The 16420-nt window shown below is 42.1% G+C and overlaps 2 protein-coding genes across 2 annotated transcripts; one reads left to right on the top strand and one right to left on the bottom strand.

The window, feature by feature from the left end:
* The first annotated feature begins 69 nt into the window (after positions 1-69).
* On the top strand, positions 70-12189 carry LOC133969839 (uncharacterized). The gene is made up of 8 exons (XM_062406542.1): positions 70-373; positions 1144-1268; positions 1803-2013; positions 2100-2153; positions 7402-7609; positions 9028-9170; positions 10465-10676; positions 11198-12189. Exons 1-8 carry the CDS (start codon positions 245-247, stop codon positions 11526-11528), a joined length of 1413 nt encoding a protein of 470 aa, XP_062262526.1. The 5' UTR covers positions 70-244; the 3' UTR covers positions 11529-12189.
* A 171-nt stretch (positions 12190-12360) lies between these two features.
* bnip1b (BCL2 interacting protein 1b) lies at positions 12361-16037 on the bottom strand. Its single transcript, XM_062405780.1, has 6 exons — positions 15906-16037; positions 14564-14656; positions 14356-14447; positions 13776-13883; positions 13437-13555; positions 12361-13313 (listed from the first exon to the last, which is right to left on the bottom strand). Exons 1-6 carry the CDS (start codon positions 15987-15989, stop codon positions 13117-13119), a joined length of 693 nt encoding a protein of 230 aa, XP_062261764.1. The 5' UTR covers positions 15990-16037; the 3' UTR covers positions 12361-13116.
* Positions 16038-16420: the final 383 nt, after the last annotated feature.

The following is a 16420-nucleotide window of genomic DNA, read 5'->3' on the forward strand; positions in this document are numbered from 1 at the left end:
TGAAGTACTTCCGGGTTACGTCTCCAACGCGCATGCGTGAAACACAGGATTTGCGCACTTGATTTCTAGTACAGCGTCTTTCGTTTTTCGGCTAGTCCCTGCCACCAGGAAGGAACACTAACTCCACCCGCAGTTTGTCAGAGAGTTGGAAGAATCCGTCGCTTCTCTTGTAGCCGCCTCGCTTAGCTAAACTAGCTCTTCGTGTAGCCCGCGTTCAAGCATCACGTCCCGGGTTCTGTTTGACATGGCGGAGGGTCCGTCCAACCTCCCCCCGGGAGACCCGCAGCTCATTGCAATGATCGTGGAGCACCTGAAGAACCGGGGGCTGTTCGACGAGTTCCGTCGGGACTGTCTGGCCGACGTTGATACGAAGGTAGGCAGCTAACTTCAACCGGCTACATGCTAATGTCAGCATGTTTGGATCCAGTCTTTGATTAACACTTTGTTAATTTGCGTATTATCTTCGTTTTAAGTATAATTTAGATCAAACATAAGATGCAGGATGATTTCCCAGTCTGTATTATTGTTGACGTGGAGCTGTATGCTAAAGACTCCCGGATGTTTCTAAATATGTTTTTGTTTACGTATTTGTTGACTGGAAAAGGGTCAATAAAAGTAAATGGGAAACCTCAATTGATTTTTATGGGCTCATTTGGGTTGTCGCACACATGAGTTGGAACATCCAGCTCTGTTGAGTGAGGAGCAGGTAACACTACATGTTCAGGGGATGACTGGATTCCACTGATTATCAGCTCATGTCACTCAATCAATCAGGAAACTGAACACAGGCAGTTCAACCTGAGCGTCCACGTTGATCTATAGCATTGAACATGTGGGATCTGTGGATCTCAGACCTGCTCCATGAGTAAAACAGCCCCAAAGAAAAGTGATCTGCAGGAAGAGTGAAGCCTCCTGACCTCCAAGAACAGAACGACCCTGAGCTGGCTACTGTGCAGTTTATTAGTTCACAAAATTAAAAGTAAAACAATTCCAGAGAGTCTATATTCTCAATTTTTTTTAATATATTGTTCTATTTGCAACGTATTTCTTACAAATGTTTAAAATGCCATTCGTCCAGGGGTTGCTTAACTTCTGCTTCTGACTGCTTTGTCTTAACATTGCTGTCCCTGTCGTTGCTCGCAGCCTGCCTATCAGAACCTGCGACAAAAAGTGGACAACTTTGTCACGTCGCACCTGAGCACGCAAGACTGGAACCCAACCAACAACAAGAACCAGATGAGGAATGGACTGAGGCAAAGTGTTGTTCAGTGAGTGGGACCTTCAGGCTTTGACTTATTTAATGTCCAGTTCACCGTGTAAAGAAATAACAATGTACTTTCTGAATTTAGGAGATATTGGAATAATTCTATTCACTTTACACACTAGACCACAGATTGGGGAAAGCCCAAAAGGTTTAAGATTAGGATAGTCTGGAGTAGGACTGCAATCAGTTTTTATTTATTATACTGGTTATTTGGTTGATCATTTTCTGTTATCACATAATCATTTGGTTTATACAACATCAGAAAACAGTTGAAAATTCTCTTTCATAAACGGACATCTTCAAGTGTCTTGCTTACATGTTTTCAATGAGTATGGATTATGGTGTTTTTGCTTAAAAAATTACCCAAACAATCAGTCAATATATGTTTTTGTATTGTATTGCTGCTGTCGAAATTTGTTTTGACCTCTTGATCAATAGAGCAACTGTTGCTGGTCTAGTCAGAATGCAAAGAGCAAAATCATCAATCATCACCATTTGCATTTATTGATGTAAATCTTGTTGGTTTGTTTGTTTTCAGATCGGGGATGTTGGAGTCCGGTGTTGACAGGATCATCACGCAGGTTGTGGACCCCAAAATGAACCACACTTTCCGACCAAACATAGAAACAGCCATCCATGATTTCCTGTCAGGGGACAGGAAGGAGGAGAACACCTCAAGTTGTAACTCTGCACCGTGTGAACCGACAGAACCGCTGGAGGCCCCGTCGGCGTCGGGCCCCAAAACCCCCTGAGGTCCAGATGAAAAATACTCAAGAACAGTCTCGAGAACACTAAAGAGATTCAGTAAAGAATTCTGTATACCCTCTCACTGCAGGCATACATGCTGATCTACATGCAATGTAGTATGGCTGTGTTAGCTCTTGGAAAGGTGCAGCATCACAGGGAGTGGAGGGGGGGGGGGGGGGCGGTTTCCTGCTATGTTGTTTAATTCAGGGAGCAGGAATGTCGCTATGCCCAAAATGTTGAGCATCAGGGGTTGTTTCATCGCTCGTCTCCTTCATGAAGACACAGCTGGAGAAGTTACACTGACACTGCACAAACCTGGACTACTGTCGCTTGAATAATTTGCATTTGTGTATTTTTTTTTATGTGTGACATCAGGCGAGATTAAAATGTGTGTTATATGTTATACATTTCACTTAGATTGATTTTGTACTTGCCGATATGATTTGGACTCTAAGCTTTCAAATGTGTCTATTCTGAATCAGACTGTGGACTGAAGTCAGTTGGATGTTTTATTTCCGGTTTGGCGGATTAGAAGATCCAGCAGGTTCCCTCCAACTACTTAGACACGTGTCAACAGGCTCTTAGCAAATCTCACATCGAACCAGGTATTTGTTACCACTTGAGCTAATGAGCTGTTGCATTGTATAAAAACAAGTTGATTATTTAATTTCACTGCTCCCATGTTTCCTTTTGTTCTTCTACTCCCACATGTTTAAAATGTACCATATCATATGATTACATATTTTTGTGGGCAAAGAGAGCAAATTGTAAAAAAAATACATAACAGGCACTGACAGACGCGAGACCCTATTGAAATTGTAAGGATTATTATTATTATTCAGGCATTAATTGTCTTTTTGAGGGCTTTAATATGCTCAAATTCTTACCAAAATTTGCAAATGGGCGTCACAAAATGGCTCAACGGTGCCCCCCCCGAGACCCCTGGAACGTGTTCATATTGACCGATCTTCACAAAAATCGATACACAGGTGTATCATGACCAGACAAACAAAAAAGTCCTAGGTGCAATTGGAAAAACGCAACAGGAAGCCTGCTATTTTGCATTAAGTGGCCATTTTGCCCATATTCCACATTTTTACTTTGAGGTACTAGTACCAGGGCTTACATCAGATCAACTTCGATTTAACATGCTTTAAGAAACTATTGTTAGAGAATAACCCAGTAGTTTCCATCCCTGGTTTCTGACGCCTTACAAGAATCATCTTGTGGGACACATTTAATATAATTCTTAAAATTCATGCAAACCCTTCTAGTTTATATTCGGTGATCAAATAAATTACATATTGTTCTCATCAACTAGCTCAAGGACCAAGGGTCACTCATTACTCATTAATCAAATAAACCCTCAGGCCTCCTGACCTTTTACTTTGAAGGTGAGCTGTCTCTCTGTCCCCCTCTGGAATGTTCTCGTTCAAGTTTAGCTTCTCAGGTTGACTTCCACTTCATGCACAGACCAGGTGAGGCCTCACTACTGTGTGAATCTACAACAACAACAAATCCCTGGATCTTTGCTGCTTAATTTCCAAGCAGTCTGCTGCTGCTTGTTTCCATGTGATGTCCTGAGGCTGCCCCCTGCTGGCTGCTGGGTTCCTCTGCTGCTCTTGCTTGGTTTGTGCAGCTTGTGATTAACTAAAATTGTCCATAATTTACTTTTGGGCTTTTATCAGTGAACATATTCTGATATTCTGTGAAAATACAGACACGCTCAATCATTTCCCACGACTGGTGTCAACAACTTTGTTTTTGATGAAGTGAAAACAGAGGAGAGCCCAGAGTTGCTAAACACTACCACCAGGTGGGGCTGTTGGTCTTGTATAGCAGAATCCAACACTTTTCAGCTTCTGATATTTCGGAGAAAAAAAGCATTTTCTCTGTTTTTGCTGTTGATGCCACTACTACAGTACATGACCCAGCTGCAGAACAAATAGCAGCTGTACTACTACATGAGGTTAACAGTCTGAAGCTGCGAAAAGTGACATCACTGATGTCGTATCAGCTGCATCAGCTACAAGGCAACTGTCAACCAGCTATCGTTTTCTTTCCGTTTTGCCCTTCACTTTAAACCGTTTTTCACCGGTTTTTTTTTTTGGTGATTTTTTTAAGTTTAGTTTATAATTGTATTTTCTCGAAGCCTCAATCAATCCAGGCTTAGACCTCAGTCACTTGTAAGTGCTTTTGTGCGCAGCGTCACACATTGCACAACCATATTGATTTAACTACTTGTTATTGGCAGCAGACGGGTCTATATGTTAACACAAATATTACGTGTGTCTGTAAATGCTTTGCCACGTTTTTGTGTGTGCGTCCAACCATGGAGCTTTGAAGTTTTGAATTTAATTGATGGATGAGTTTATTTAATGAATTCATTGATCTTTGATATTCTATTTTATACTATTTCTGTTTTATTTTTTAGGTTGTAATTACTTGGGCATTGCTAGAAAAGAGCCTGTGACTTAAGCATTTCACTGCCAGCGACTGCTTAAAGTCATTGTTGTGCATTTGATAATAAAAAATCTTGAATCTTGAATCTCTTGAACCATTTACGGATAAATGGAATGCAAAAGTTATCAATTAATAATAACAATTTGTTTATCAAATAAGATACACACGAGTACTGTGTTTTATAACTAGTTACATGACACCTATGATACCTAAACTGTCACTTAAAGCATCAAAACACAGCAGCAACTTTTCAAAGAGAAAGTCCTGGAGACTCTTCGATGATCTGAAGACATCACCACGACCTTGTTTCATTCACACTACCTTTGGCAAAAAGAAATAACTGTTGCTTTTGAGCAGCAACTGGGGCAAAGAGAAATACATTTATTGATCCATATTCAGTTCTTGTTAACGGACAATCAGCTTTGAAGTCTAGTTGTCAAAATGTTTGCATATCTTACAATACAAGCTGGTGACCTGAGCACTTCAGGGTTCAGTCATGTGAGGACAGAGTGTACAAACCCTGAAGCTGTGGTAACACTTCCTCCTCTGATCAGTTATCACAAAGCAGATACTTACGACTTTGATCTATATGTCCACACACACACACACACACACACACACACACAGAGGACGACTTGTACAATATTGTTTACAACAAGAGTGCAAGAGGGTCCCACGTGTGCGCTGTATGCACAGTTGTGTCCATGTACGCTATAGTGTGCCGTTTTGAGCATGTGATTGGGTCTGTTTGAGTACTTGTGTGTGTTTGGTGTCCGGGTGAAGGGTCATTGTGTGGGTGGTCACCAGGGGTTGTGTGAGGGAAACTGTGGCATGTTGTTTTGAAGCAGAATGTGCGGCGTCCAGACTTTTAAACATTGGCCCCTGAAAGAGTGTGTCCTCCCCAGCTGGGCCTCATGTATGGACACACACGTAAACACACCTTGGCTTTCTACCTTGATCTCCCACTCACACACACATTGTTCCCAACTGAGTTCACTGAAAGCCTCTGGGATGCAGAGCAGGTAAACCCGAAAGAGGCAGAGGCATTTGTTTGGTTCTCAGGAAGATGCTGATGTCCTGGTGTTAGTGTGTCACATGACCCGTCCCTTTGTGGAGGTCAGAGGTCATGGCCGTTATGAATCAAAACATACAACCACAACAACTGGGCTGCAACATATAACACACTGTGAAGAAAGAAAACAAAGCTTAACTCACCTTTGACTCAAACATTCAACAAGATGTGTTCAGGGAACTAATAAATCATGGGAGATGTAGTGAGATGTTTCATTAAGATAGAGACCGTTGTATATGTCTGGAGGTAATTTCAAAGTAAGTTAGACCATAAGAAATAATAATTCAAGAAATATGAGTGTGTGTGTGTATTTGTAAGGACAGTTTTCAATTAACAACATTTAGCTATTTTCACGTTTGGGCTGTATCACCATGAAATCGATTACACCCATTAATGGGGCCCAGTTGATTGATTGAAAGTAACTAACTTTTCATCTAACAGCAACGTGAGGTCAAATCCCACTTTCAATTTGTTCTAATGCACAAAAGATTTACCAGTCAGCCTCATCTGCAGAGCTGAATTGGTGAACATAGTTAAGATTATGTGTTATACCTTCTTAACAGCTTTAATAACCAGTGTTCATAGACTTTAGTTATGTCCGCCGAGGAAGTGAAATCTTCCCTTGTATTTGTTTGCTTTCTCGTTTGTTTGTTGCTGTTTTTTTTTTTAACAATATCAAAGAAACGGGATGGATTACCAGGGAACTTGGTGAAAGGATGTGCTATGGGTCAGGGAAGTAGCCATTTCCCTTTCTTTAACATTGCGAGAACTGAGTAAAGAAGTCACACACATTTTTAACAACCCGAAGGCCCAAATATTCGAATAGATAACTTTAAATTGATATTATAGTATGCACATTAATTATTACACCCATTAGGTACATCTCTTAAATGCTGAAGGCATATGTTATTTATATATAAAAGTACGTTGTACAGACATGATGGAAGTGATTCCTGCAAAACGAAAGTTTACAGGAATGACGCTCTCCAACAAACTGGCAAACCTGAGCCTCTTCACATTCTCCCGCTCTCTGTTTCAGTGTGAGACGTTCCTCGCTGCACGTCTCTCTGCCAAGAAAGCAGCTGCTAACCCTCGAACACACACACACACACGCACACGCACACGCACTAGCACACACACACAGGCTGGAGGGTTAATCGAGTGCGGATGTCGTGAGGGGTTGACCTTAACGTACCCCCCCACATACTCCAGAGGAACAGGAAGACCTCATCACACAGGAACGTTTCACTTTTGGGGGGGTTTGTGATTGTGCGATTTATTTTCTTGGCCCATTCTCTCTCTTTCCTCTCGTACATCCGTCATTCAGTTATTGGATGGATGCAATTATCTAATGTGTGTGTGTGTGTGTGTGTGTGTGTGTGTGTGTGTTTGTGTGTGTGTTTGAATGTTTATCTATGGTTATCCTGGCCAATTTTGGTTCAATATCATCATTGTGATAACATGTTGACGTTTTTATTACATTTTTACTGGTCCTCACAAAGTGTGTGTGTGTGTGTGTGTGTGTGTGTTTGTGTTTGATAATAATATCCATGGTAATTCTTAACCAGAAAAAGCACATTCTCCAATCAGTCTGTTACATCACATCAAAAATACTCATCTCTCAACAATGATAAACTTTTAGCCCTAGTTTCCCGCGCGTTCACGGTGCTGCGCAGTGATTGGTGGCTGACACCAGCTCCCTTCACTCACACCGTCGTGAACGCGCACCTCCTTCCAGCTCTCTATATAAAAGCCTTCATGCCGCGCACACGCTGTTTGTTGGAAACTCTTCTTCGAGGCTGCGCTTCTCCTCCTCCTCCTCCTCTTCCTCCTCCTGGTGCTGTAACCTTCCCTCCAACAACACAAACAAGACAACAGCAGCTACACACACAGAATTAAACACTTACAGACTCAGGTGGCCTCAGACATGCCGGTGAACCTGGTCCGGGAGTTTCTCCTGCTGCTGCTGATGGTCTGTCAACAGCTGCTGACCGTGGACCCGCAGGATGTCCTGGAGAAACATGCGAGTCCCGCCAAAAGACGACTGTCCCTGCAGAGCACAGGTGAGTGCAGCCGGCATAGCACTGCATGCACATGTTCCCAGTTCACACACACAGCTGAGGGAGCTGCAGGAATACTGCAGGCGGTGGTTGCTCTTTTACTGTCAGGATACCGGGTTGAATGCAGCTTGCAGAGGAAAGTGTGTGAAGAGAAGTTTGTGGCGTTTCTTTCCATTGCACACATTTTGATATAATTATAATAGTCTCAATTGTGTGATGATATTATTCTTGTGTGTGCGCAGACCATATGACAGCTCTTCCATCATTCAGAATAAAGCTGCTTTTCAGTCTGTGCAACCTGCTATTGTATTAAACTGCAGCCACAGGCGTCGGTCCGTGCCGGGTCGTGCCGGGCCGGGCTGTGGAGAGAGAGAGAGAGAGGGTGTCCGGCTCTGTCGGTGGCTTGTAACTCAATGCGCAGCTCCGGGCAGCTCGATCCTGTGTAAGCACATTCCCTCCGTTCCTGCAGGGCTCCGGCCCGGAGCTGAGCCGCCTGCAGGCTGCACTGCACGAGCAGCAGCAAACACAAACACAGCATAGAGACCCGCAACTTCAGCAGGAACAACAACAACAACAAAACAACACAATGCCGCACTAATGAGGGTCAAAGTTTAACTGCAAATGAAGAGTCCAGACTAGAGGTAATGAGTCTCATGTTGACTTCTCAGGTTCAGGGGCGTTAATGTGCTCAGTCAATCAGAAAACAATCAAAAACGGAGAATGGAATAGTTGAGATAAGACAAACAGCTAAATAACCAGCTCACAGCTTCAGGCTCAGTAACAGCCTGGTTGTGCATCACTGATATTGGACAGTTTAATGTCTCACTCTCTCCTCTGGACAATCCCTGGTCCCTGCTGCCCGATGCAGTGAAGCCTGGGAAATATGAAAACATCCGCACACCCTCATTTCTCTGCACTAACACGAAAGCAATGTAATAAACAAAAATGGTTTGGATTAGAGTCAGAACCCTGGCCTCTCTCTTTCATTAAGGTCTATGATTGCACCTGGAGTCAAGTGGGCGTCCACAGACATTGCGTTGACATGGGGATCCTGAGCAAAACATTTACATGACTCATAAGATGTCATTATCAAACTCAACCCAGGCCTGATGGAAAGAAGACAGAAATACAAAAAAATATCTAGAACTTGAAAATAAGACAAGAAAACAAAAGTGAAAATGAGAAAACATCATCACCGATGACCAAATGTCTGTGAAAGGTTTATTATGTCTGATTATTTCAGTTAATGGATTATTCGTTTGGGCTCTAAACAAAACCAAGTTTGAACTTCTCCCCATTCATCTGTGTTGATGTCACAGATGCTTAATAGCAAGGTTGTTGATTTCCTTTCTTGCAAACGGGTGTCCACCTGACGTTCCACAGTGGCGTCTGACTCTCTCCTCTGTTTCCATGTCTCTCAGCGGAGATCCAGAGCTGCCTGGTGAGCTCGGGGGACGTCGGCTGTGGGACCTTTCAGTGTTTCAACAACAACTCCTGTGAAATCCAAGGGCTGCACCACATCTGTCTCACCCTCCTGCACAACGCCGGGCGCTACGACTCCCAGGTGGGGAGCACGGCGAGGGTCCGACCTCCTAACACACACTCGGATACTTGAAAACACGCCTGAAACCCGAGGGCAGATCCAGATAAGACATATTCAGATGCATGTCTGTATTCGGTGTGATCCCCTCAGTCATTACAGTCATTTGTGAGGAATGTTTGTTGCATAGTGAGCAGTGTATAGTTTATGCATGGCATTCGTGAAAGAGTAAACTGACGGCGGGAGTGAAATGAGAGAGGGAACAGCTTGTCGACTTCACTAGAATAGAAGTGTGAGAGAGTGATGCAATGGGTCTCCAGTGGGAACAGGCACAGTGGGTGATGTTCAGTGAGGACCTGTATGTGACCATGTACTGGATATATATCATAGATCTGCACAGTAACAAACGATACAGTCCCCTGTAGACTGTATACACAAATGGACTCTACTTCCCCTCACCATCTAGAAATGAAGTCATGTATCAAGGATTCAAACACTATGCTCTTGAACATACATCAGTGTGATGAGAACTACCAGACATGACAGAAACCATCTTTGAGAAAAATCTATTTGACGTGTTCTTTGACTTTTTAGTTTGACCCATGTCCCATCTGCTAACATGGAGGCTTATGACCTATACTGCTGCCTGCCACTAGAGGGCAATCAACATGGTTTGGCTTCACTTGCGAACATGACGTCCAGCTCTAAAATTAGTGGTCTTCAGTTTCTTGGTAGTCATTACATAAATTTGTCATTTCATCCTGAGGCCCCCTGACCCAGTGGGCCCCTCGGCCCAGTCAGTTCAGTGATCCATCCCTGCCCGTGAAAGCATCTTAAATATGCACATAAAAATCATATTAAACAAATGTGCACTACAAATGATATTGAACTAACAGACTGACAAGAACAAGAGCAGCTGTTGTTGTTTGAGTTGAGAAAAAGTAGTTGAGAGAAGCTGATGAGTAGTAAATCAAAGACTCTATATAAAACAATGGACGTCAACTCTGGTTCTGGAAACTGAAGCCAGAGCAGAAAAGCAAAACCTTTATTCTCTTGAACAGCAGAGGGCGACTCCACTTGTTGCAAAAAGAAGTCAGTTTCTAGAGTAGTCCATGAGAAAATGACTCTTTGTCTCACTTGATTTACATTGAAGAGGACGATAAAGTACCATATATGCATTAGGGCGTGGATACAATGTGACTGACAACTGGTACTGTCCAATGGGTGCAGGTCACACAGAAAACAAGAGGGACGAATGTAGGTCTATTTTAATTTATTTTTCTCCTCCTCCTCCTCCTCCCTCTCCTCTTCCTCCCAGGGTAAGTCCTTTGTGAAGGATGCGTTGCGGTGCATGGCGCTGGGACTGCGGCAGCGCTTCAGCTGTGTGAGCCGCCGGTGCTCAGCGGTGAAAGAGATGGTGTTCTCACTGCAGAGAGAGTGCTACTCCAAACACCAGCTCTGTCTGGCTCTGAGGGATCACATGGACACCACGGGGAGCCTCGTCCAGTTCCACCTGATGTTTCCTCCAGGGTGAGATGGAGACACACACACGTTAACAAATAAACAGCAAACATGAGCTGTAATTAATGTTGCTAAACCTTCCCCTTATATGACATATTGAAATGTCTGCATATTTAACAGGTCGTTTAATGTTGGTGACTTTAAAGCCCACGTATCATCTGTTCTGTGAGGACAGTCTCATTGTGAACCAGGTACCTCAGTAAAGTTCATCGCTCCACCAAGGCCCAACACTCCCCTACAATTCCATCAAGCTCTACCAAATTGCACACACCGACAGATATAAGTTACCTAAATCTTTCATCAATTATAACCAGGGAAATCTGTGAAACTGTTAAAAAATACACTGGATCCTGGATCCACACCAAAGTTTAATGGGTTCTACCCTGACTCGTAATGCATCCTTCCACCAAGTTTTGTGGAAATCTGGTCAGACATTGTTGTCATCTTGTCTACAAACAAACAACGAGTGTTTTGAAGTTTGACTCACGTTCCAAACAGCTTCTCATTCTCGTGTGTGCACGTCCTTCCAGGCCGTACGTGGAGCTGGTGAACTTCCTGTTGAAGTGTGGTGACGAGGTCAGGTCCTGGGTCAGTCGGCGGCTGCGTGGGCAGTGCGAGCAGAACTGGGGTTCGCTGTGCAGAAGCTTCGGAGGCACCTGCTCTTTCAACCAATCGGACCCTCTGCAGAACTCCACCGCTCCGCCACCCACCGTGCCTAGGCCTATCACTGCTCAGGGACCCCTGCAGCAGCCAATCAGGGCGGCCGAACCAGACGACAGGAGGAGGGGGCTCAACGTGATCGACAACGCGACTGATTCTGTTTTCCCAGTGTCTGAGAAAAACAATGTCACTGCCTCATAGAGCATCAGGTTAACCAGGCAGCTGTGCAGACAGATGTGCAAACAGGGTACACACAGATACAAAGATCATGCACTTATAACTATTATATTAGCAGTAGAATGAGTAAACATAGTGGTAGTTGTATTCAAGTATTCTGTGTAGTTTTGCTGCTGAAAGCAATGCAACAAAACTTATTTAATCTGTTGGGTATTTTGCTTTTAATATTTTTCTTGACGTTCTTGACTTTGTACTGGGATGAAAACCAATGATCTACCTCACTTCAACATGACAGTAAACCACAGCGGCTGTATCCTGCAGCGACGGACACAAGTACACACAACAGGGAGTTTGTTTCTAGCTCGAGCGCAGCTGAAAGTCAGTATTCTACCTATTTAAGTCTGTGTTTTTTATTTGTATTTATGAGCATTGTTATTATTTGCAGTGTAAACACAATCAGACTTTCTCCTGTAGACAGTCAGGGTGTCGTCTGCAGGAAGGGAAGCACTCTTCGGGTATGGCGTGTAGTAAATATGTATTTTTTCTTCTTGTTCTACTCGAACAATCACAAATTTCATACAGACCCCAGGTTTCAAGCTATGTTTTGTACCTTTTTATTTAAACGGATCTAAAAGAATAATTTGTAAGCAGTTTTGATTGAAATTAAAGGAGCTACAATATCGTACCAGGATGGAAAGACGTGTGTTTGTTCAACTGGTTAATGTTTCTTCACACACAATCACAGCATGGTGTCTCTGGTGGTGATAAACTGTTGGGTTTTCTGCCATCTAGTGGTAATACTAGATGTACATGTAATGTAATGTAATGTAATACACCAGAGCAACATAGCCCTTCATATTTTGAATATAAGGACTTTATTCAAACTTCTGTTAAACATACAAATAGTCATTGACAAGGTTAACAACATTGTCTTTGAAACGGCAGACAAACACACACCCTTTCTCTTGAACACCCACGGGCGCACAGACTGTAATTTGACAATAAGTACACAAAACAAAAGGTTAGTGCAAACTATAGCCCTGACTCCTGGTTAGTTCTGAAGACCAGATAGAGTATTAGCGCCTCACTATGCTTCAAAGTGCCCTTTTCATGCCACATCTTCTTCTCAGGTTGGCAGAGGTGTGAAATGCAAATTTACAAAATACAATTACAATTCTCCTGAAGCTCTTTTCTCCTCCTGTCACCACGAGAGCATTCTTACAGCAGGCTACAACAAGTTTAAGCCTTAGGTGTGTCCAACACTACCTAGGATCAAGTTTGTTGAAGCATGCCGATGTTCACTGTGGCTGCGTAAACCTCATAATGCCAGTTTTAATCACTGTGCTCTTAACTCTTAAGTCAATCCAACAAAACCCACCCTACCAGTTTTATAAATCCACATGTTGCATCTTGTTTGAGATCAAAATTAGGCTGCTGACCAAGGAACAACATTTCCCCTTGGCACAGTTTCTATTTGCAATATTCCAGTTTCAATGCTGCTTCCATCTCCCGATGGAGTCCATCGCACACCTGCCAGTTAACGCCTTGCTGAGTAAAATACCTGGAAGACATTCTTGTTGTTAGCAGGTGACAGAGCGAGCCGGCCGGCTGGCTAGATGAAGGGGAAGAGGCGCTTCTTCAGGATGTAGAGGACGGTACCGAAGAAGAGCGCCAGGGCCAGGAAGATGAGCAGCTTGTCCGTCAGCTCCCGCCGGTTGTACTTGAGGATCAGTTTCCTCCCCAGGTAGATGGTTCCTGTCATGCTTTTGAACTCCTCATTGGTTTCCTGCACCGTCCTGGAGGAGGTGGCTGTGGTGGAGAGAGGAAGGAGTAGAGGTATTAAAGGTTTAAAAGACAAGAGATGGAAACGGAAGTGAATAATTTGAATTAACATACGTTTACAGACACAATGGACAAAGTTCCGTGTCTTACCCAGTGTGCCGATGGTGTCCTCGCTCTGCTTCACCTGTTCAGACATCAATCTGCTGATCGACATCAGACTGTCCGTGATGCTGCTGCTGTTTTCCACAATGTTTTCTTTAGTCGCCTTCCTAAGATAAATACATGCACAATACCAGGTGATGCAGGGTTATTGCTTTCCAGGTGAGGGAAACATTGTTTATATTGTTGCATTTGAAATCATTTTCTTTACATAGTAGGAGTTTGTTAAATTTAGGTTTCCTGTCACCTGGAACACAGCATCCCACGGGCAGAAGCATATGAATAACTAAAAATGATTTTACAGAAGAGTCTCAGGAAAACCGCAGTTACCTCTGTCTGGTGCCGGGGGTTTCTCCTCCAAGCAGCAGCTCGTCTTTCTCCATGTGGTCTATGGCCAGTTTGCAAGCCAGGTTAGATTTCCTCCACGCCGTCTGGTTACTGGAATCCACAGACAAAAAACAAAAACCTATTGAGGACTGCAGCTTCTGTTTGAGTGTAAATAGTTGCTCTTAAGACTCTTGTATATTTATCTAGGTTGCTCTAAAAATCCAGACAGGAAGTGAATTTTCTTTTGTTGCTAACTGACAGCAACTATGAGATTACAGTAGCATAATAACCCATATATATAAAGATTCTACCAACAACCATTAATCAGGTAAAGTTAAGCATCTGTCTCAATAGTCTGAGAAACAGCCAAACCTGATGCAACGCACAAAGAGAAGTTACAACCAAGCAGAATTTAAACGTGTTGAAATAAACCAGTTTCAGTTCACTCAATAATCACTGGAATAAATGCTGGTATTTTAGTGAAGTTGATAATGAACATGGTTGATGTCACACAAGCTATTTTGTGTGTGTGCGTGTGTGTTTGTGCGCGTGTGTGTGTGTTTGTGCGTGTGTGTGAATTCACCTCTGCATTTGCCTTCTCTGACTCTCTGTCTCGGCCTGGATGGCCAGTCTCTCCGTCTCTCTGTCCTGCTCTCTGGCCATCTGCTCCAGATCCTGACGATAACGAAAACAACAAAAGCAGAAATATCACCACATCGCATCAAATAAAATAGTTTGGATCTTATATAATAATTCTGCCGGACGTAAAGCGGCATGCTGCGGATACGGACCTGTATTCTGAGCCTGAGCTGGTTGAACTTCTCTTTGACTTGAGAGTTCAGCTCCCTAAGAGTAGACTGAGGTCCAGGACAATCCCTGATGTCCTGACAAGTAAAAAAAGTCAAAGTAATGAGTTGTCTTGTTCTAATTTGGTTCAAGTTTTCAAACTGTGGAAGGACGCATTGTTAAAAAATTACATAAATGTAATGTCCAAATCAAATAAACATAAAATACTTATACTACTTGTGTACATGCAATTTTGTTTATAAATGGTAAAACGAAAAGGAATAATCCAATCACAAACCTTAGTATATTTGTATTTTACTTAATAGAATTTGAAATGATTCCTGGTAGAAGGTTGAATTATCTAATAGCTGGCACTGTGCAGAACAGATCAGCTGTTTTTTTATTATTTTTCCTTAGTAATAAACACAATGCTACAGTAGATAAAGTTTGTCATGTCCAACATCTCCAATTTATATATTATATTAATACGAAATATACAAATATCTCCTAATAAGACTCAATTTTTGAAAATACTGAAAAATTCTCAACCTGAAATTTTCTTCTGACCCAAACCCACATAATGAAGTTGAGTGTTAAAGGAAACTAGAAAAACAATTTCACTTGAGAGCTACAATTACACTTTCATCGTTTTTATTAAAATACATTTGAAATGATAAATATCTTAAAAACTGTTAAATGGATTTGATGGAATTGACAAAAATGAAAACCTCCTTATTGCCTGTGCTCTAATAGATATTTCCAGTGAGTTGAAATATAGATATAAACAACATGTCGATAAAGATTCTATAGGTTTAAATATTTATCGTGTATAATTGTACTACTTTGATAACTAATATTCCTCTGCTCTACCTTATTTCAATATCGCAATTCAGCTATAAATTTGGGAAGAGCTTTTGAGTTATAGATTTTTAATCTGCATTAAAATAAAAAGCCTTGAAGAGTCAGTCATGTCAGGACGTAAGAGAAGCAGTTTCTTATCCAACAATGTATTAATAAATGCATTATTGTTGTATTTGTACACATCAGGTTTATCTTTTATAATTTGTTTACCTATTATTGTTGTTGTGAGTTTGGTTTTCACATCTACAAAAACATCTCACAAACATGACAACGACCAGAGCCAAACAAGATAAACACCGGTTCAATTATCACGATTATGAAAAGACGATTTTCCCTTCGTTAATGTCTCTGTCATGAAGTTCGTTTCAGCTCGGTTCAGCTCGGTTCGGTTCAGTTCGCTTTAGCTTCTTGTTTCTTAAACAAAACCGGCACCAGTAGGAACTTAATAACCCTGAGCTGACTAACAACACGTTTTTCGCATATTACCTGAACGAGAGCCTTGATCTCCAGGTCATATTTGATTATTTCTTGGCCACAGATGCGGACGTGTACATCCGCAGACGACGCCATGTTTGTTATTGTACGGCAAGCCGGACGGACCAAACAAGGCGATCCGCTAAAAGGCGAAGCACCAAAGACGGTGTTAAATAGACTAAACCTGTTTGCTTATATGCAAATGAATTAGAAAGAGGAATAATCTCAATGAAGGAAAGACGGAAACAAAGTGAGGAACCTGATAGTCTTTATTTCATTTAAAAATCATTAAAAAGTCATACTGACAAATATTTTATAATAAAAACTAGACTAAAGTGTGTTTATATAATTTCTGCTGCTTATGGACATTTGGATATTGAACTTCGTAAGTGATGTGAGATTCAGCTCTTTGTCTCTGAGTTTGGTTTTTACATCACAATTTAGAAATTTAGAAAAGATTTAATTGAAGTTCGTTGTATTTCAGTTAAATCATAGACTTTATAATGCACAACTCACCCTATATTATT

This window comes from Platichthys flesus, chromosome 15, assembly GCF_949316205.1.
Source record: "Platichthys flesus chromosome 15, fPlaFle2.1, whole genome shotgun sequence".
In the NCBI taxonomy this organism is placed as follows: Eukaryota; Metazoa; Chordata; class Actinopteri; order Pleuronectiformes; family Pleuronectidae; genus Platichthys; species Platichthys flesus.

Bases quoted from the DNA above. Each gene is read 5' to 3' on its own strand.
- LOC133969839 (XM_062406542.1), top strand. From the start codon at position 245: ATGGCGGAGGGTCCGTCCAACCTCCCCCCGGGAGACCCGCAGCTCATT. The intron at 2,154-7,401 runs GTGCAGCATCAC...TAACCTTCCCTC, and splicing joins CTGTGTTAGCTCTTGGAAAG to CAACAACACAAACAAGACAA. The intron at 7,610-9,027 runs GTGAGTGCAGCC...CATGTCTCTCAG, and splicing joins ACTGTCCCTGCAGAGCACAG to CGGAGATCCAGAGCTGCCTG.
- bnip1b (XM_062405780.1), bottom strand. From the start codon at position 15,989: ATGGCGTCGTCTGCGGATGTACACGTCCGCATCTGTGGCCAAGAAATA. The intron at 14,448-14,563 runs GTCCGTATCCGC...CGTTATCGTCAG, and splicing joins AGCTCAGGCTCAGAATACAG to GATCTGGAGCAGATGGCCAG. The intron at 13,314-13,436 runs GTAAGACACGGA...TCTCCACCACAG, and splicing joins GGACACCATCGGCACACTGG to CCACCTCCTCCAGGACGGTG.